General features: G+C 42.0%; 1 protein-coding gene across 1 annotated transcript in view; it reads left to right on the top strand.

Annotated features, from left to right (window-relative positions):
• Col22a1 (collagen type XXII alpha 1 chain) overlaps positions 1 to 18,843 on the top strand; it is a 233,247-nt gene that overhangs the window by 176,000 nt on the left and 38,404 nt on the right. Inside the window, exons 47-50 of the mRNA XM_037197519.1 lie at positions 4,568 to 4,621; positions 6,369 to 6,422; positions 10,592 to 10,645; positions 14,578 to 14,631. Of these exons, the coding sequence (XP_037053414.1) occupies positions 4,568 to 4,621; positions 6,369 to 6,422; positions 10,592 to 10,645; positions 14,578 to 14,631 (216 nt within the window). The remainder of the gene's footprint in view (positions 1 to 4,567; positions 4,622 to 6,368; positions 6,423 to 10,591; positions 10,646 to 14,577; positions 14,632 to 18,843) is intronic.

Here is an 18,843-nt window from a genome sequence, read left to right as displayed (position 1 = left end):
GGCAATAAATAGGCAGAAGATTTGTCTATTAGTTACCTTTCTATTGCTGTGATAAAACACAGCAGTGGAAAGCAGGTCATCAGGCCCTTGGAGTATGCCCTGCCCCAGATCCCTCCTGTGCCTCTGTTCTCTGTTCTCTGCTTCATGACTTCCCTGATACAAACTTTTCTGCTCTCCTGTGCTGCTTCTACCATGATGACTAATATCTCTGAAAATGTGAGCCAAAATAAATAATTCATCTCTTTCTCTCAGGTATTTGGTCATAACTATGCAAGTATTTTAAGAAAACTGTATTGTGGTGTGATATAATATCTTATTATTAATTAATTAATTTTTTACTATATAATCAAGTTTATTGCTGTTCTGTAATTAGCTACTTGAAACAGATATCAGGCAAAATGTACCCAATCCTATTTATTTTTTAAAATCTTTTTTTTTAAAATTGAGATTATAATTACAACATTCTTCCTTTCTCCATTTTCTCCCTTCAGGTCTCCCCATATACCCCTCCTTACTCTCATTGAAATTCGTCTCCTCTTTTATCATTGATTTTTTTGCATGCATGTGTGTGTGTGTGTGTGTGTGTGTGTGTGTGTGTGTGTGTGTGTTTGTGTTTGTGTTTCCTAAGTATAACCTGCTCAGTCCATATAATGTTACTCATATGTATGTTTTCAGGGCTGACCACTTGGTACAGACAAGCAATTGCTCTGCTCTTCCCTGGGGAAGACTATTTCTCCCACTCTCCTCACTCCTTAGTGGCCTAGAGTACTTTCTTTAGTATTGAACTGAGAAACAAAAATGAAGCCTTTGGAAAAGTTGCTCAATAAACATCTATAGAGAACTGGACGAGTGAAATGGTCCTATAGTTTTGTAAGGAGAAAGACCTGGGAAGATGAGATTTAGATCTGTCTTTTGATTGTGGTGCTTTCAGTGAACAACCATGTGCTCCATCTGCTGTTAACCTGGATGATCTGTTTTCTCCACCATCAATTAAATCTCAGGATGCCAGAAGCCACCCAAACCAGGCATCATGACCTTGGAAGAGTCAGGAAAGTAACGTGGTTGGGGAAGGCTGCTGCTTGGGTATTTGATAATCAGGCAGATTGACCTAGCTTAGATCCCAGAGCTTACTGATGTTTTGTGACCACAGGTGGGGATTTGATCTGCTTATTGACTGATTTTTTTTTTTAAATGAGGTAGGGTCTCATGTTGCCCAGCCTAGTCTGGAGCACACTATGTAAATGCTGATTATCTTGAACTTCTTAACTTCCTGCCCTCCTTGTCCAAGTATGGGAATTATATATAGCAGGTGCCACAGTTCTCAGCCCAGATTTCTTATCAGTCTGCAAAGATCAAGGTCAGAAGCAGTTTCAGTGCAAAAAATCAGGTGTCTTAGACATTATGCATACTTAGCCATGAGCTCAGCTTGTAGACAAAGAGCTGCATGGAACAGGATCTTTTGTGGAAAGCTCTGACACCGTGCCCAGCAAGGCAGGGTATCCATAAATGTCAGACCCCTTCCTGCAAGGAAGTGAGTCATGTTTGGAGGTGGCTGTGTTTGCACAGCTCTTCGGCTGTAGTGGGCACAGAGACAGGGACAACTGTGGGGATTCTGAGCTGCTGGCACTTTTATTGTTGCCAGCTGCACGTTGAAACCACTCTACGGCTAGGCTGAAGGCTGCAATTTGAAAGAGATCCATTTACCTTTAAGGCCAGTTGTCCTGAATGTCACTGAAGCAGCATGCAAGCTCTATGGCACTTCTCTGATTATGCAGTGGCTGCAGACAGAGTGCCAACTTTAGACACCGAGCAACACTAGATATAATAGCATGCAACGATGTTGGAATGAGTGTTTTTCCTATGAACTAGTCTATTCCTTCCTCTAAACAATGACACCTAGCACTTTATAAGGGTCAGTTCATCTAACCCTCATAGCACAGCCTGGGGTCTGTGAGAAAGAGTGCCATTAGCATGACATCAATGAGCCACCGTGCACTAGAATGAGCTGGATGGGAAGAGGACTAGACTTCATACCTCATGAGAAAACTGTGGCTTTCGACTCTCTGGACTCTCTCATTTTGACCTGCACCCATCCCTAGTCATTCTGGATGGACAGATTGAGATCTAGGGAGGGGTATGACCTGCTTAGATGCAGAGATGAGGGGGAACAGGAATGAAACGAGTACTAGACTGATTCAATGCCTAGGACTCTTCATAGCACAGTAGATTATTTTAAAGGAACCAAAGAGATGCTGTATTCAAGTTTACTGTAATACAGTTGTTAATACAGTAAGTATACTTGGTGTGGTGGCTCACTTCTGTGATCTTAGCACTTAGGAGGCTGAGGCAAGAATAATGGTACAAGTTAGAGCCTAGCCTGTGCTACAAAATGAGTCTCAGGGCTGTTTTGGATACAGCATAAGAGCCTGTCCTAGTTAAAAAAAAAAAAAAAAAAAAGCCACATCTGGTGGCTCACACTTGTATTTCCAGTTCTCATGAAGCAAATGCAGGAGTGTTGCTGTAGGTTTGAGGCCAATTTCATCTACATAGTGCCAGGATAGCCTGGGCTATAGTTCAAGAACTTGTATCAAAATTAAACTAAAACAAAATAAAACACAGAAAAAACCCAAAAGCAAAAGACATGACAAGTAAACTGGATGAAGTGGACACTTCTATAACCCCAACACTAATGAAGGCTGGAGAATTAGGAGTTCAAGGCTAGCCTCAGCTGCATAGTGAGTTTGAGGTCAGTTTGAGCTTTATGCCATTCAGTCTCAAAGAACAAAACAAAACCAAAATACCAACATGACTGCCCAAACGTGAGCTGAACAAGGATGATACCAACAGACATGCCAAAGTGGGTGAGAAAAAGCCCACAAGGCCTCAACCCTATACAAAGAATTGTAGACAACTAAGAAATGCTGGGAGCAGAAGAGGTGGCCTTCCCTAGGGAAGAGCATACTAATTAGTTGTTCAGTGCCAAATGGTCAGCCCTGAAAACATATATACAAATAACATTATATGGACTGAGTAAGTTATATTTAGGGATATTTAGGCATATATATATACATATATATATATATATATACATATATATATGCATGTAATAACAATGATAAAAGGCCATGGATTTGAAGGAGAGCAGAAGGGGAGGAAAGGAAAGGAGAAATATTATAATCTCAAAATAGTTTAAAACTGCAGAACCAGGAGAGATGACAGTTAAAATTTTGGAAATTTGAATCATAACTTTTAAGTTGAGTCTATAAAAATACTTCCCATAGGTTGCATGCTATAAGTATTGTGGTGACTGTTGTGATAATAATGGTGATAAGAAGAGGGTAGGGATTGGGTGATGACTGTTAGGTACTGGTGCTGGTGGTGGTAACCATAACGATGGTGGTGACGCTAGTGATGAAAAGGGGATGGTGATGATCATGTTGACAGTGGTGCTGATGATGGTAACCATAGTGACAGTGATGGTAGTGATAGTAGTGAGGTGGAGATGGTGATAGAGGTGATGATTAGGATATAGTGATGCTGCTGACCATGGTGGTGGTCCTGACAGTGGTAAGAATGATTGTCAGGTAGTGATGATGATGCAGATGGTCACTAAGTACTCTACCTGAGCCTATCACTGGCCTATGAACTTCAATGGATTTTTAGGTTACTTATAGTTTTCACGGTAGCTCCTTAACAGATGTGTCATTATCACCACTCTCATATAGACGGAAGGGAGGGGTCCAAGCCCTCTTCCCAGTGGCAGGCAGCAAAAGATAAAGTGAGGATCAAAGCGCCAAATAAGAAAATGATAATTATAACAAATAGTTATAATAGTACCACTCTCTATGTGAAATGCTTCCATGCATCATCTAGCAGTTTAATCTGGGCATTCTCTGAGGTGGTTATCATTAATTATTTTTGTCGTTGCTGGTAATTTGTTAAGAAAAGTACTATGAGTGTTTGAGTCGTTCCTTCAGGTCCCACAGCCAATACTAGGGGCCTACAGAACATGTATGTGGAGAAAGTGACCACAGCGTTCAGTGTGCAGCGCTCCCTGGTCTCCTGTCTCTACCTTCCTTCTCCCTTTCTCACACACCTGCTCTTCAAGACCCACCGAGCGACCCACACTTCTTCCTCTGTCTCACCTTCCTGGAAGACCTCATGCTTTCTCTTTCCCTCAACCTGGGCCTTTCTGTCCACCTCTCACTGTGGTTACAGATACAATCTAGGACCACCATCCACTCTTCTAGTGATATCTGCCATCCATCCCTGTGTTCAGGTTTCGGGAGTGATATACCAGACTTAGAGAACTCAATCCTGCCTTCCTCCCAGCCCTGTTTGCTTATGCTTCCCCAAGGGATCGGAAACACAACTAAACAATGTCACCAGTAGTCTTTCAATCAGGGCTTGCGTCTGTCTGCTGTCACCGTGGTTGGTGTGCAGCAATAATCTGCTAAGAATTTGAAGAGTGAGCAAAAGCACCGAGGCGTACTTGTATATTTGCAGTGACGGACACTCTAGTGAAATGTCTTGTGACCTGACTTGTCCTTTCTGTTTTCTTTCCAAGGGAAACCAAGGAGAGCGTGGCGCAGAGGGTGAGGTGGGACAGAAAGGCGAACAGGTAAAGCCGATTTCCATCATAAAGAAGCTTTCATTGGTTGTGAGAAAGGCCTTGCTCTCAGCTGAGTCCACCCACTGCTTCTGATTCCATCCTTGCCTCTTCTGTGCCTGCAGAGGAATGTATAGGTCTTGATTTCCTGCTTTCCATCGTGACTGCTCTGCTTACGCTCATCCTGATCCATCTCCCAGTTGTCGGAGGAGCCTTCACCTTTTCATTTCCTCCCCTCCCTCCCCATGATTGCTTCTCCCTCACTGGTGTTTTCATTCTTCAGGAAGCACCCCTTTATCCCTCCCTCCATTTCTTGAGCACTTCTTTTTACACTCATGGCACTGTTTGAAGTGCTTCACAGCACTCCCTGAGCCAGTCCTTGCCCCTTCCGGCTAGCTGGACCCTTCTGCTAATGCATGGGAGGCTGGCACCAATACTGAAGCGCTCTTCCCCATATGATTCTGAAATATTGCTTTCCCATTGCCCCCTAACAAGTAGCGCTGGCTGATTCCATACAGCCTTGCCTGGGCAGCTTTCGTGATTACTAAGTGACTTGTGCATTGTCTCCACAGCCATCATTTCCCCTGCCTTCTCTTTCCCAGTCTCCACCAGCCCTCCCCTTTCTGCTTTCACACTGCTCTGCATCTCACTCCAGTGCTCACGGTAACCGATTCCCTGTCGGGCCCTGCTCCAGAATCTGAGATACAAAATGAGCAAGGGTGGATCCTGACCTCAGGGCATATTGATGCAGGTGGGTGGAGGGTGAGCTACCGAGCCAGGGATCCTCAAGCAGCCAAAGGAGAGCTGTGCTTAAGGTTTTCTCCCCTGTATCTGGAAAAACAAAAGGTATCTGGGTTATTATACCAAGGACAGCCTGCCAGCAGCAACTACTCTATGCATTGTGATGAGTAGTGCTTGTGTTTTCCAATTGCAGGTTTGGAGACGTAGGAGAGAGAAAGATTAAATTCTCATTATATATATATATATATGAACGGCTCATTCTATAACTCACAGGAAACTCCAGATGTGAAAATAGATTATTTCTGTAATATTGTCATAGTATTGTTGTCATAGCTAAATTACTCCAAGCTTATTCTGTTAAGGAGGTACGCACACATACACGCACATGCATACACACACACACACACACACACACAGAAAGCACACACTATAGATATGGAGCTTGGTGGGTAACAGTAAAGTACTTGTCTTGAAGGCATGAGGGATGAGTTTGATTCCCCAGGGCCCACGTTAAAAACAAACAACAAAACAAACAAACAAACAAACAAAAAGCTATTGTGGTGGCCTGCAGTTGTAATCTCAGCACTGGGATAGTGCAAACACATGATCCATGCATATCCAGATGCATATCTGGAAGGTTGGGAGTATAATACAAATCATTTTTCAGGTTCCATGTAGATATAAGATACAGTCCATTTTGTTTTGATCTGCATCCTCAGCTACTTCCATATGCTTTTTCTCCACCACAGATGATTTTGAAGCAAATTCTCTCTCAAGATCTATTAATTTTTATAAATATTATAATTAACTCTTTTGAACCTATGGAGTCACTAAAGGTACATGATAAAGAGACCCTTTGTTCCCAGAGACTTCAACCAGACTTGTCACTCAGCTTAAGAGGCAGACTCTAGATTGGTTGTTGAAACTACCTTGTTTCAGTTGAAAACTGTTGTTATTTCAAGTTGAAAGCTCTTTTAAGGAGTCACTTTTAAAATAATTATCTTCTGTGTATTACTAGGGTCACCCTGGAGTTCCAGGCTTCATGGGCCCACCAGGGAATCCTGGGCCACCAGTAAGTAGACTCTCTAATGACCTTTGTCTCTTGGTTTTGGTATTCAAGGCATGTATCCATTCTCCATGGAGATTGCATCACACTGGACCTATCATATTTGAAGGGATGGCTTACCCTTAAAGTGTCCAGGAGTAAGAAAGAAGTGAATGGGATGAATATTGAGGGATTTGAGTAGCCTTGAAAGATGGGCTACTCAGGGTGATCTTAGGCCTGAGGGTCCCTGGTAAGGAATGTTGAAGCAAGTATTTCAAGGTAGGCTCTTGAGTAAAGAACTCCTTTACATTGAACTTGAAGATGCCCATGTAAGCTAGATCCTCTCCAGTTTTCTGGAATCAATAACTAACAATAATAAATTATTGTTCACTATTATTCTTTTTAACCACTTATTGTTATTCTCTGGCATTTTTGATAACTATAAACGTCTACTATTTCTACCATTCAATTTAGTGTGCCATTTAAGCAAAGAATTTCCTTGCTCTTGTAGTAACTGTAGCCATGACATTGACACAGGGCCTTGGCATTTTTCTGCTCCTACAGATTAGTCACATTGTTTCTCTGCTTAGAGCCAACTGCAATTGCAGCTCTTAGATTCATGGAAGGTAGCCATGACAACCAGCAGTGGCAATTACTGTCCACGCTGGGCCCAGGACCCCAGAGATTTTCATGGATTCTTTATGAAACTCTGTCTCTCAGACTTTGCAAACACAGCCACTCCAGATGACTCAAAGCCTACTGAAAAGGAACCTGGGCCTAACAGAAAACAGGATTTTAAAGTAAATTTTGTAAAAGGGAGTCAGATTGGATTATGAAGTTAAAAGTTTCGAAATTAAGCCTGATATTTTTGTTGTTTTCTTTGCTTTTTATAGACTGTGTGTGGGTGCATGTGTGTGTTTGTGTATGTATATGCATGTGTACATGTATGTGCATGGAGATGCCTGCAGAGTCCAGGAAGGGGGCATAAGAGCTCTTCAAACTGGAGTGACAGATAATTATAAGATGCTTTGTAGGTGCTATGAACCAAACCCATGTCCTCTGCAAGAGCAGAAAATGTTTTTAACAATTATACCATCTTTTCTGTCCCTGCTTTGTCTTTTTAAATAGCAACTCACTGACTTCTAGTTGTGTTAATTGATTAAAAATCAAATTAAAAAAAGTATTTGTTGAATGAAATCATGTAAGAGCATGAAACAGCAATTGGCCTTTTATAGTAAACCTTTACATGAAGTTCACAATAAAATCAGTCATTTCAAAGAATGAATAATTCACTTTAAATCTCTGATATCATCTCCCCACTCCTAATATCTCTGATGTCAACAGCTTTTTTAATTCCCCAGCCTCAATTCCTACCTGATCTTGTTCTGCTATGTGCTTTTGTGGAGGAAATCATAAGAGACTGATTCATTTGTTATCATTGAACTGCATAGAGCTTTAAAATTCTTTCAAGGTTTGTAATTTTCCTTAGTAAATCATGTTGCATTGTATTTGCATACTGTCCCAGTAAGCTTCCTGTTGCTATGATAAAATACCATGACCAGAAGCAACATGGAGATTAAAGAATTTATTTGTTTCACACAACCCAGGTCACATTCCATCACTGAGGGCAGGAACTCAAGGCAGGAACTGAAGCAGAGACCATGGAAGAACACGGCTTACTGGCTTACTCTCTAAAGCTTACTTAAGCTGCCTCCTTATAGCACCTAGGACCACCTTCCCAGGGGTAGTACTGCTGTAAGTGGGCTGGGCCCTCTAATATCAATCACTAGTCAAGAAAATGTTCCATAGATATGCACAGAGTCCCATCTGATGGAGACATTTTCTCAGTTGAGGTTCCTCTTTTCCCCCAGAAAACTTTAGCTGTGCCAAGTTGACAAGAAAGGAAGGAAGGAAGAAGGAAGGAAGGAAGAAGGAGAGAGAGAGAGAGAGAGAGAGAGAGAGAGAGAGAGAGAAGAGAGAAGAGAGAGACAGAGAGAGAAACCACAACACAACCAGAACACCTATTTTATTGTTAGATCCAGAAATCAGGCAGATGAAATCCTGGCAAAGGTGGGACTCCAGTGGATATCGAGGAATGCCATTGGCATTAATCAAAAAAGATCATATGAGAGACAAGTGGCTTTATTAAAAATCAGTTCATTGGTGAGTAATTTCTTGCCATAGTAGCTTTAACCTCCAAGTGCACCCCATCAGCTGAGACTCACAGAGGATGGACCCACCCTTAAACCTTCTTTCCTTCATCCTGAGAGTTCCAAAATGGGTACATGGCTCTAGTACCTTCCCACCAGAAATGGCTATAACTTAGAGTTCCTTGATAATCACAGGTCCTGGCTTTGAATGCTCATGCAAAAGGATGAGTCTGAGACACAGAGGCAGGTCACAGTCAGAAGCCAGTGGGTCTGTTTCCAAGGAGGAATGCTTTCAGCTTATGTAAATGCTTACTGAGCATCTGTCTTATGCTGTGCTTTGTGCTGCTGTGCTGGAGCTTGGGTGATGAGTCAGCCCATAGGCTCAGTGGCTGGTCCCACAGAAGCAATGCCAGAGCAGAGAAGCAAGCAGCTTGGCCATTTATGCAGAAGTGCTTACTGTTTGGCAGGTCCTGTCCAGGGTATCCCATGGTCTAGGCTCCAAGCCTCAGAGCTCTTCCAGCCAGTGTGCCTCCACCAGATAAAACTTTTACCACTTTCCTGCTATGCTTTTGATTCCAACTTTACAAAGTCCAGGGTGTGGAGAAAGAAACTTTGGCTAAATTTTTGTAGAAAAACAAAACAGAACTTCATGCTATTTGTTTAACTATTACCCGTATCCCTGTAGTTCATGAACATTATTTGGCTTCTTATCTAGCCTAAGAGGTGTAGGCATATCAAACAGCATTCTGCCCTAAGAACTTGCAATCCATAGAAAAACAGTCATATTTATAGCATCAAGTTTCATTGAAGTGCAAGGCTATAATATGGTTATTTCTCTATTCCTATAACATGACTAGCACCCAAGGGGGAAAACCCACCAACAACACTGAATTGGTACATATAAATCAATCAAAAGCCTCTGAATAGTTATCAATAAAGTTCTGTGAGAACTTGTTTGTGCATGCTTCCACCATTAGTCAGTAAGTGCTGTGGCTCTGGTCCTTGGATGGAAGATAGACTTTTGGTATTAGATGGATGGCCTTTTGTGCAGAGAGAGTCCTTGGGGTGTTTTTGGTGATGGCTACTTCTTTATACGTGTTGCTCTTTTCAACCCATTCAACAACCCACATGTGGTAGTTGCTCTCTTTTTCTGCATTTCACATTTCTGCATTTCTGGGATGTGGAGGGGTAACGTAACCTGCACTGGGTTGCAGAGCTACTCTGTGAAAAGGTAGGATGCACACCCAGAATTCTGAGTCTGAGGTTCTGTCTGAGCCAGTCCCCCTGTCCTATACCCAGCATTTCTTCCAACCCATCTCAAACGTTCCCCATCTCCTTAGGATGGAGGCAGTTTCCATACATTCAGAGGGGCAGAAACTGAGCTTGGCTCACATGCAGCTTTTGAATGCTAGCAAGAGGCAAATGTCTAAATTCACCTAAAGAATTGCTCCCTTCATCCCCTAGCTCATTCTGCCCCCTACTCCCGTCTGATTGTTCAAAAATATGGACTAAGTATCCAGTCTACTCCAGGAGCTTCGTAAGTTCCCAGGAAGAGAAGAAATCATGAAGTTTGTGATGTAGGAGGGGTTGGAAAAGAGGAATATAGGCAATAAATGAATTTGAAGTCATTGAACACTGGGGTATAAGACATTGACACGTGCTACAGCAAAAAATAGCTACAAAAGGGAGAAAGACATTACCATGGTTTGTGAAGGGCCAGTGCTTGAACTTCTCAATCTTGCAGGTATCGAGTATCTCTCTTAGAAACTGGTGCCTGAGGTGAACCTGTGGATATGGGGACAAGGCTGTAGGCAGAAGGAACAACAGCCCCCAAAGCAATGGTATAGGTATCATGCCTGGGGCTCACCCTGCACTGCCTACTCATTTCTCCGGAACTCTTCTACCACCTTTTTTTGCAAGTGTGAAGATTTTCTGTTGTCTTAGGAATGACTGGTTGATCAATGCTTCGCCCTTTCCTGGACTGTGGTTGCTCCCCCAGCCTCATTCCAGCTGCTCTGAAACTGGTCTTCTGCCTTGTCTTTGTAGGGAGCGGATGGAAATGCAGGCCCTGCAGGACCACCAGGACTTCAAGGGCCCCCGGTAAGTTCTGTGGGAGACAGAATCATCCTTACGCTGACCGTTAGGACTTTTTAGAGCCTTGTGTTTGCCAGCTCTGCTCCTGTCCTCTCATATTGTGAGCCCCCCATATTCCTGAGGCTCTGTTCACTGCCATGGTTTCTTGTAGGGAAAATGCAGGGCAAATTGCCTTCTGCTAGGTGTCTCATTACTTTACCGTTAAAATGAAGGTTTTGATGGAGTGGTCTGGTGACCTGTGATTCCCCAGTGAAAACAAGCTCTAAATGTCCATTTCATCTCTCCTTATCAGCATAGTGTCTGAGTGTGGTTCTGAGTAACCGCAGGTGATGGAGACACCCATCCTGGGCTATGGTATGCTCAGCTGTGTTTCAGGCTGGCGACAGCTCTGTTATCACAACTGTTCCAGAGGAAGGTACAAGTCGGGAAAGGACGGTCATTGCTCAAGATCCCCAAATCACAGCTGGTGTTGTTTTCAGTTGAACTCAATGCTCTTTAATCTCAAAACCTAGAATTCTTTTCTTTTCATCAAGCTGCTAGAACCACATCTGGATTCAGCGCCATAAAGCAAAAGCTGAAATACAACTTTGGGGGTGCATCATGCTGGTTGAATACATGCGTAGCGTTTAAAGATATACATCCAATATATCAGTACTCCTTATCCCTTCTGGCTTCTCTCCAGCCATGTCAGCCTTGTAATATAGAGAAGCCTAGAGTTGTCATGCCCATTTTATGAATAAGGAAAGTGAGACTGGAGAAGCAGTCAGCCTTTAAGAGAAGAGTCAGAGCCAACAGCTGGTTGCAGGAAGCCCGGCAGCATTGTCACAAGCATGAGGTTGGGCTCCTGCTCTTGTGTCTCTGGCAAGCTTTTGTGCAGAAGGACCCTGAGGGTGCAGTTAGCAACAGCACATCATTCTTTGCCAGCATGGAAAAGTGGTGCCCGGTAGACAAAGGCACACAGGAAATTAATGTTCAGCTTGGGACTTAAGTCAATTTGAAGACATCACTTTGGTGTTCTTTCGACTGTTTCACCCCAGCTCACCATGGAGCGCTGAGATTGAATAGCTGGCAGTCCCACAGCCCTTTGTAGGATCATCCCGCGGTCAATCCGTTTGAAGCAGCCCATGCATAAATCCCAGGGTAGAAAGTACCGCAGGCAGCTTTTTATTGATTCTCAGGCCATAAAAGATTTTCCCAATAAAACTAATGGACTGTTTGCCTGAGGAGAATAAGATACTGAGCCCAGTTGTAAAATCATTACATTGCTACGAATTAAACTCTATTAAATAAAACTTTGATTCTGTCATGGGACCCCTTGGAAAGCTATGGGAGCAGTTGGAGCTGCCCATAGTCCTGATAGATTACTATAAATATTAAATTCGGGTATGGGTAAAGTTTTCTTAGGTGAAATGATGTTGGCTGGGTAATATGGATACACACAGTTCATGAAATCCTGAGTATTCTCACTTTTTTGAATTAAAACATGAACCATTCACCATTATTTTGATATGACATGAAGGGCCACAGTATGACATTGAGTCCCCAGATGGCACCTGTTACAATTACTCTTGTAGAATACAATGTCTAAATAGCCACTCCTTGGTACTAAAAGTGGTTTGAGGACATAGCTCCTCTGAAGCAACATGAATGGAGAATTTTAGATTGTTGGAATTTCTGTTGATCTTTTATAGCTGCTGTATAGCTATCTATTTACATGGCAAGGAGCTCGAATTTTCAAAGCTGAATTAATTTGAAAAAAAATCATTATTTTCTATTTTCTGCCTGGTTTCAATTAGTTGCTTAATAAATATTTAAATGTGTTAATTCCACAGTAAGTGATTGGTACAAGCAAAGTTAAGGGGGAAAGTCCCATGTCACCTTGTGAGCATTCAGCTCTAAAGAGAGATTGGGGAGATGCTGTGTGCAGACTGGGCCAGGGTGTTCTGGAAGATTGGCAGAGCTGGCTCTGTGTGCTGGAATTTGTCGCTGGAAGCTAGTTAGAGAGTGTCTGTCTCCTGCTCTCAGTCAAGAGAACTGCTTTGTAAATATTAGAGAAGTGTTTATGATGGCTGGGATGTCAAGAGGCAGAGTCCTCTCCTGAACTTGTCTCCCTCACCTGAGAATCAAGTGAATGGTTTAGCTCAAGGCTTAGTTTTATCTATGAAGAAACAAATAGGAGACTTTTCATACTTGTGACACACAATTCTGTGTTGTAACTACTGAACTGAGCTTCAGTAAGGCAGCATGAGCCATAGACAATACATATACTGATAGGGTATGAATTTCTGCTAATAAAAGTTTATTTACAAGAACAGACAGAGGACTGGAAATTGTTGACCCTGTTCTGGAATCACTGTTTTTCCATTTGAAGGTTCTTGGAACAAGGAGCATCTAGAGAGGTATCCAGAATGTTTTATTATCAGTATTTAAAATTCCCCAGTGTTAATTGAATATTTGATAGTATATATTTACACTATTTGCATATGTGATGGTAGATTCTGTAATGGAGGAGAGATGCTGTGTTTCACTGGATCAGTTATTCGCCATAGATCTGAGTGGCAGTGTGTTCATATTGTCCTAAATGTCTTGCAGCAAATTGAAATCAACCCAAAGGCATATTACCTTCTCTATATTATTTTAGTAACTTTTTTCCATGCATATGAAAAAATGTGAATACATTGCAGAAGCTTTTAACAATGATAAAAATAAAGCATGATCCTTTCTGCACCAAACTCAAGTATCTGTACAACAATCTCTCTATGTTGTAAGCATGTGTTGCTATCTTCTTCATGGTTTAGATTTGGCTAAAACATAGTCATGCAGTTTACATACAGTACAACTAGTGCTTCATAAAGGAACTGTGTTTTGGTCCACTGATGGAGCCATTTTAAAAAATCTATATAAATGTAGAATAAATACACACTTTTGCTTGTTTTCACTCATATTTTGATGGTAAAATCATAACCCTTTAGAACAGAGGTTCTCAACTTGTGGGTCATAACCCTTTGGGGGTCGAATGTCCCTTTCACAAGAGTTGCCTAAGACCATCAGAAAGCAAAGATATTTACATTGTTATTCATAAAAGTAGCAAAATTGCAGTTGGGAAGTAGCAAAAATAATAATTTTATGCTTGGGGGTCACCACAGCATGAGGAACTGCATTAAAGGGTTGCAGCATTAGGAAGGTTGAGAACCACTGCTTTAGACTATCCTATTTTATGTGATTAGAGGCATCAGAATCTTGTCTTGCAAAGGCACTGGCAGAGATTGGAAAGTTGTCAAGAGCTTCACATACTCATGGCAGAGACATGGGGTGATAGGAAGCTGAGCAGTGTGGTTAGAACAGAGGTTGAAGCCCTGGTGGCAGCTATAGGCCTTCATGAATAAAATGGGAAACAAAATACCAATTGATGCAATTTGGCAATACAGACATTCAAAATACCACACGTTTTCCATGGAGGGAATAATGACTTGTAGCTATTTCTGGTTAAAAGTTTGGGAATCTCTGGGAAAAATACACAATGAAAATAATGAGACCATAGATCACACAGGCCTCCTGACCAGCCTTTCACTTGTGCTGGGCTCTGTAGGTGCAGAACATAGTCCTCGGTGGTTCTGTGGGAATGAACAAAGGCTGAGTTGAATCTGGACCCAAGTCTTATGAACGCCAATGCCCCAAATCTTCCACGTCTTCTGATGTTGGATTCCCCAAGTCTCTGTAATGTAGAGTGGGTCTCTCTGTGCCAGCACTATGTGAACATGCTTTGTTGACGCTATCACAACTCTTGATAGGGGCATAGCCTGTGAAGCAAGGAGGCTGCAGTTACACCCTAGCTTTTAATCAACTCCTCCTAGCTCACAGGACAGCTTCCTGTGAGATTTCTTTCCAGAGCAGTTGACTAAAGATTTCATGATGTTCTTATGTCTTGGCTCTTTCAGGGCAAAGAAGGCCCTCCTGGTCCCCAAGGTCCATCAGGCATTCCAGGACTCCAAGTAAGTATCATTTCGAAGGGTCTGGTTTCTCATCAGAAAAGTTAGCAAGCAGAAATGTATCTCAGCCAGATGTGGTGATGCACCTATATTCCCAGCACTAAGGAGGTGAGGCAGGCTTAAGGCTAGCCTGAGGTACAGGAGATGCTATCTTAAAAGATTTCTCTCTTGGGGTGGTAGGAGGGAGGAGGTGGGATCTGTGGGAGGTATGTAGGGTGAGTAGAAATTTTCTTAATAAAAAATTTCTCTCTTTCCCCCAAAAGAATGTGTCATAATAGCAAGAAGTGGCCATTAGTGGAATTTATGGTATTTTAGAAAATTATAAGGAAAATAGTCTTGCATCTGGTTATTATAAAGGACTTCTAAACTTGAGTAGAGCATGTCTTAAATGTCTTATCTCCTTTACGCAAAAATTGAGGTTTCTTACTGATTTAAATCATTCTCATTTTCTTTCTCCTCCTATAGTTACACAACTATATATATATGTGTGTGTGTGTGTGTGTGTGTGTGTGTGTGTGTGTGTGTGTGTGTATGTGTATGTATGTATGCCTACATGCACAGACACATACATTTTTTATTTACAGCACTGCTGTTACATATTCATAAAATTTGCATATAATATGTAATGGGTACTGCATTACATGTGATGCTCCTCTGTTGCCTCATAAAACCAATTATTTCATTTAAGACATATAGTGGGCAGCTTCACATGCAGAACAGTAATCCAGTTCCTTTGGGATGACTCCTTAGAGTGGAGTTTAATTGTTATACTGTAGTTATAGCCAAGGTTTTTTTTATATATATATGCTGGAAAGACCTCACACAAATGTTTGTTCTCAGCTCTGCTATTTAATATACACCTCAGTAGGGTTGAGATCTCCAGCTTATACTAATTGTCTGTCTGGGAAGTTCTTGTCTTGTGAGAATAAGCTCTTTTGATTAACGCCCCACAGAATCCCCCTCCTGCTCTCCATCATGCATTCTTTTATTCCAGCCTCACTGATATTCTTTTGTCTCCTAGGACACAATATGGTCTCCCCTGACCCAACTGATCCTCTCCCAACCTCAGGAATTTTGCATGTGTATTTTTGTCTGCCCAGAATGACCCCTGATTACCTCTCTTTATTAGTTGATGCTCCTCAACTCTTGGGTACTGGGAATGGATTCTAGGGTTTCATATACACTAAGCAAATACTCTACCACTGAGTCATATCCTATACCCTAATTCAGTTTATCTCCTGATCTGTTTTCCTCCTCCTTAGATTTATTGTGTATATATGTATATTATGAAATCATGCATGTGTGTGCAAGTACACACACAGACACATTTATGTTGTTACTATTTACTGATTCTGATCAGACCTAGTATGTTGAACAGGCTAGGCAGTTGCAGCCCCCCTTGATTGAAGCCTTTGTTCTTAATCCCAATCCCAGCCCAGGCATCCATTCCTGCTTCCTTCTCAGTCAGAGTCAACTCCTAGTCTCTAGTCTCTTTTTCCTTTATTTCTGAATCTCCACTCTGGCTCTGGTCATACTCCCTCTTTTATTAATATTCTGTATCTCTAGTTAGTAAGTTCCTATATACTAGAATGGGGGACAAAATAAGGAAGCATAATTGGGAATTATATTATGGGTTTCAGCTTCTCTAATGAAGCCATGTATTTGTGTTCAGTCTTGGTTCTCCACACAACGAAGAGTAACAAAAGAAATGTGGGAGTGGGTAAATAGCTCTCTGAGGTCCCTTCCTACCCACCTGTCTAACAGTCATGACCACCATGGAAAAGACCTCTCCTAGGCAGCTATCATGTAAACCATTGTGACCCTAGAAGTTAAGGAACCTGTTGAGGCTCTCAAATCGTAGTGATTTGATTCTATCAGGTAAAGCCAAGTAAAGAAAATCTCCAGTTTGGGCTTTGCACCCACCCCTTATCCTTAGTATGAGACGAGACTAGAGGCAGGAAGCCATAGATAGAATCGTGGTGTCTTCTTCAATCTGTCCAGTTCTCTGTCTCACTCTTCTCCTTTCTGGCCTTTAACACAGAGGTTAAAGGTCTTACTTTCCTTGCGTTCTCTACTTATTCTCCCATCTCCCTCTTCCCTTTCAATGTAGCCCTAATCATACCACTGTCTTTCTACTGCCTGCCATCACTATTATACCAAGACTGGCTTCTTTCTGTGCATGGCAGTGGGCCATCCTCCCTGTGGCTTTTGTATAAAGGGCAGAATAAGGATATGGTTTCTCCTTAGCTCACGTTACCCAGCCGCCTTTCCTCTCCAGCTTATTCTTATCCATTTCTCTTAATTCCCTCCCTAGTTGCATAATCATTCCAGCTCCTTTTCCTTCCTCTATCAAGTAGTACCTACCAGACACCCACCTTTGCCTTGTACCTGAACAGTGAGAACCACTATGATTTCCAGGTGCATCACAGTCCCCATAGTTTGCTGTGTACATAGTACCTTTCACACATGAGTGTATCCCACTTATTACTAAACCACACTGTTAGACATGTATTCCTGAGACATGCCTGTGACCTCCCAGCAGGATTAGGTATGGACTTGAACTAGATTTAAAACCAGAGGCTGGAGAGCTGGCTTAACTCTGAAGAGTGCTTGCTGTCCTCCTAGAGAACATGAGTTCAGTTGCCAACACCCACACTGGGAAGTTCACAATCACCTGTAGTTCTTGGGGAGTCAATGCCTTTTTTGGGCCTGTGTGGTTGTGCATACACATGGGGTATGCACACACACATTAATAAAAATGAAATTAAAATTAAAAAATGAAACCCAAACTTAATACCAGCTTTTGAAAGCCCTACCACAAAATTTAGGACATAGCCTTGAACATCTCTTCCTTCTCTGTCCCAAGTAAGTACTTTCTCAGTCTGGTCTAAATGGTGGACAAGCCAAATGAGTGATACATGAGTGACAGCAAGCCCCTGAACTGTGCATGCAAAGTCCCAGTTCCACAGTAGACTGAAATTTCATGAGAAGACAAATCAAAGAGCGAGAAGCATTGGTACAGAGCAAGATGTGCTGAGTTATCTTTGAGACCATAAAGGCTATAGGGACTCAGGGATGGGCACCCAAGCTGGACTGATGAGACTCCTGGAGCTTCCTGAGAAAGGTATAGAGGAACTTAGTCAAGGTCAAAGTATGTATGCAGAGAAGTTTTGACAGGGGTAAGGAAGAAGATGTGACAGGTAAAAGCAGCTGCAGACAGACATGATTATGTATGTATGTATGTATGTATGTATGTATGTATTACCGATGGGCAGAATTTAACCCCTTCTGCTTCTGTTGGTTGCCTTGAGGAATGCAAGAACCAGGAAGCTGACTAATATCCAAGGACCAACACCAGAAAGTGAAACAATGAATCTGTCCATTTATTGAGGGCCATCTCCTTGCCATTCTTGCTGCCTAGAGCTCTCTGCATCTGTCGTATTTTATATAATCTTAACCCTGCAGTACGGACTCAAATGCATGTCTGTTAATTTAAAGTGAAGAAGCCAAGGTTGCGAAGGTTAGGAACTGTCCATCCAAGCAACTCCCAAAAGGCAGCCTTCCTGTCTTGGGAAGCCCTGTTTATTTCTCAGATTGCACAAGAGGCCACAGAAGACTCTCAAGTCACTGCATTCAGTCTCAGAGGGTCACACCTGAAGTCCCCAGACATTGCCTTCTCTAGCCCAAGTTTGCTGGTGTCCTTCTTTCCCATGGCCTCTGTCAAACTGGCTGTACAGCTCTCTGGACCCTCCTCCCCATGGCCTCTGTGTGGAGGGAGGAACAATTGAACTTTTTAATCTTTGCATATTTTAATTAAAATATTAATTATATCATTTCCCCATCCCTTCTCTCCCTCCTACATGTCTTCCATGAACTCACTTTCAAATTCATGGCCTCTTTTTCTTTAATTATTATATAGCTATATGTATACATATGTATATGATGTTATATATAAATTTATAAATAATTATGTATTTACATGTATATGTAAATACAACCTTCTGAGTTAATTTAGTGTTGCTTGGCTTGTATGTATATGATTTCAAGGTCATTTGGTATGGATAGTCAGTTGGGGGCATCATTCCTGGGGAAGACTAATTCTCTTCCAGCACTCACTCCTGAGTTTCCTGTAGTTCTTTGTCTGGTAACGGTACCCTGAGATTTCTTCCTTCTACATTAGTATGTATATTGGTGTCACCGGCTCTTGTATAGGCT

This window comes from Peromyscus leucopus, chromosome 20 (assembly GCF_004664715.2).
Source record: "Peromyscus leucopus breed LL Stock chromosome 20, UCI_PerLeu_2.1, whole genome shotgun sequence".
Classification (NCBI taxonomy): Eukaryota; Metazoa; Chordata; class Mammalia; order Rodentia; family Cricetidae; genus Peromyscus; species Peromyscus leucopus.
Note: the sequence above shows the minus strand (reverse complement) of the source record. Positions and strands in the feature narration are given on the sequence as shown.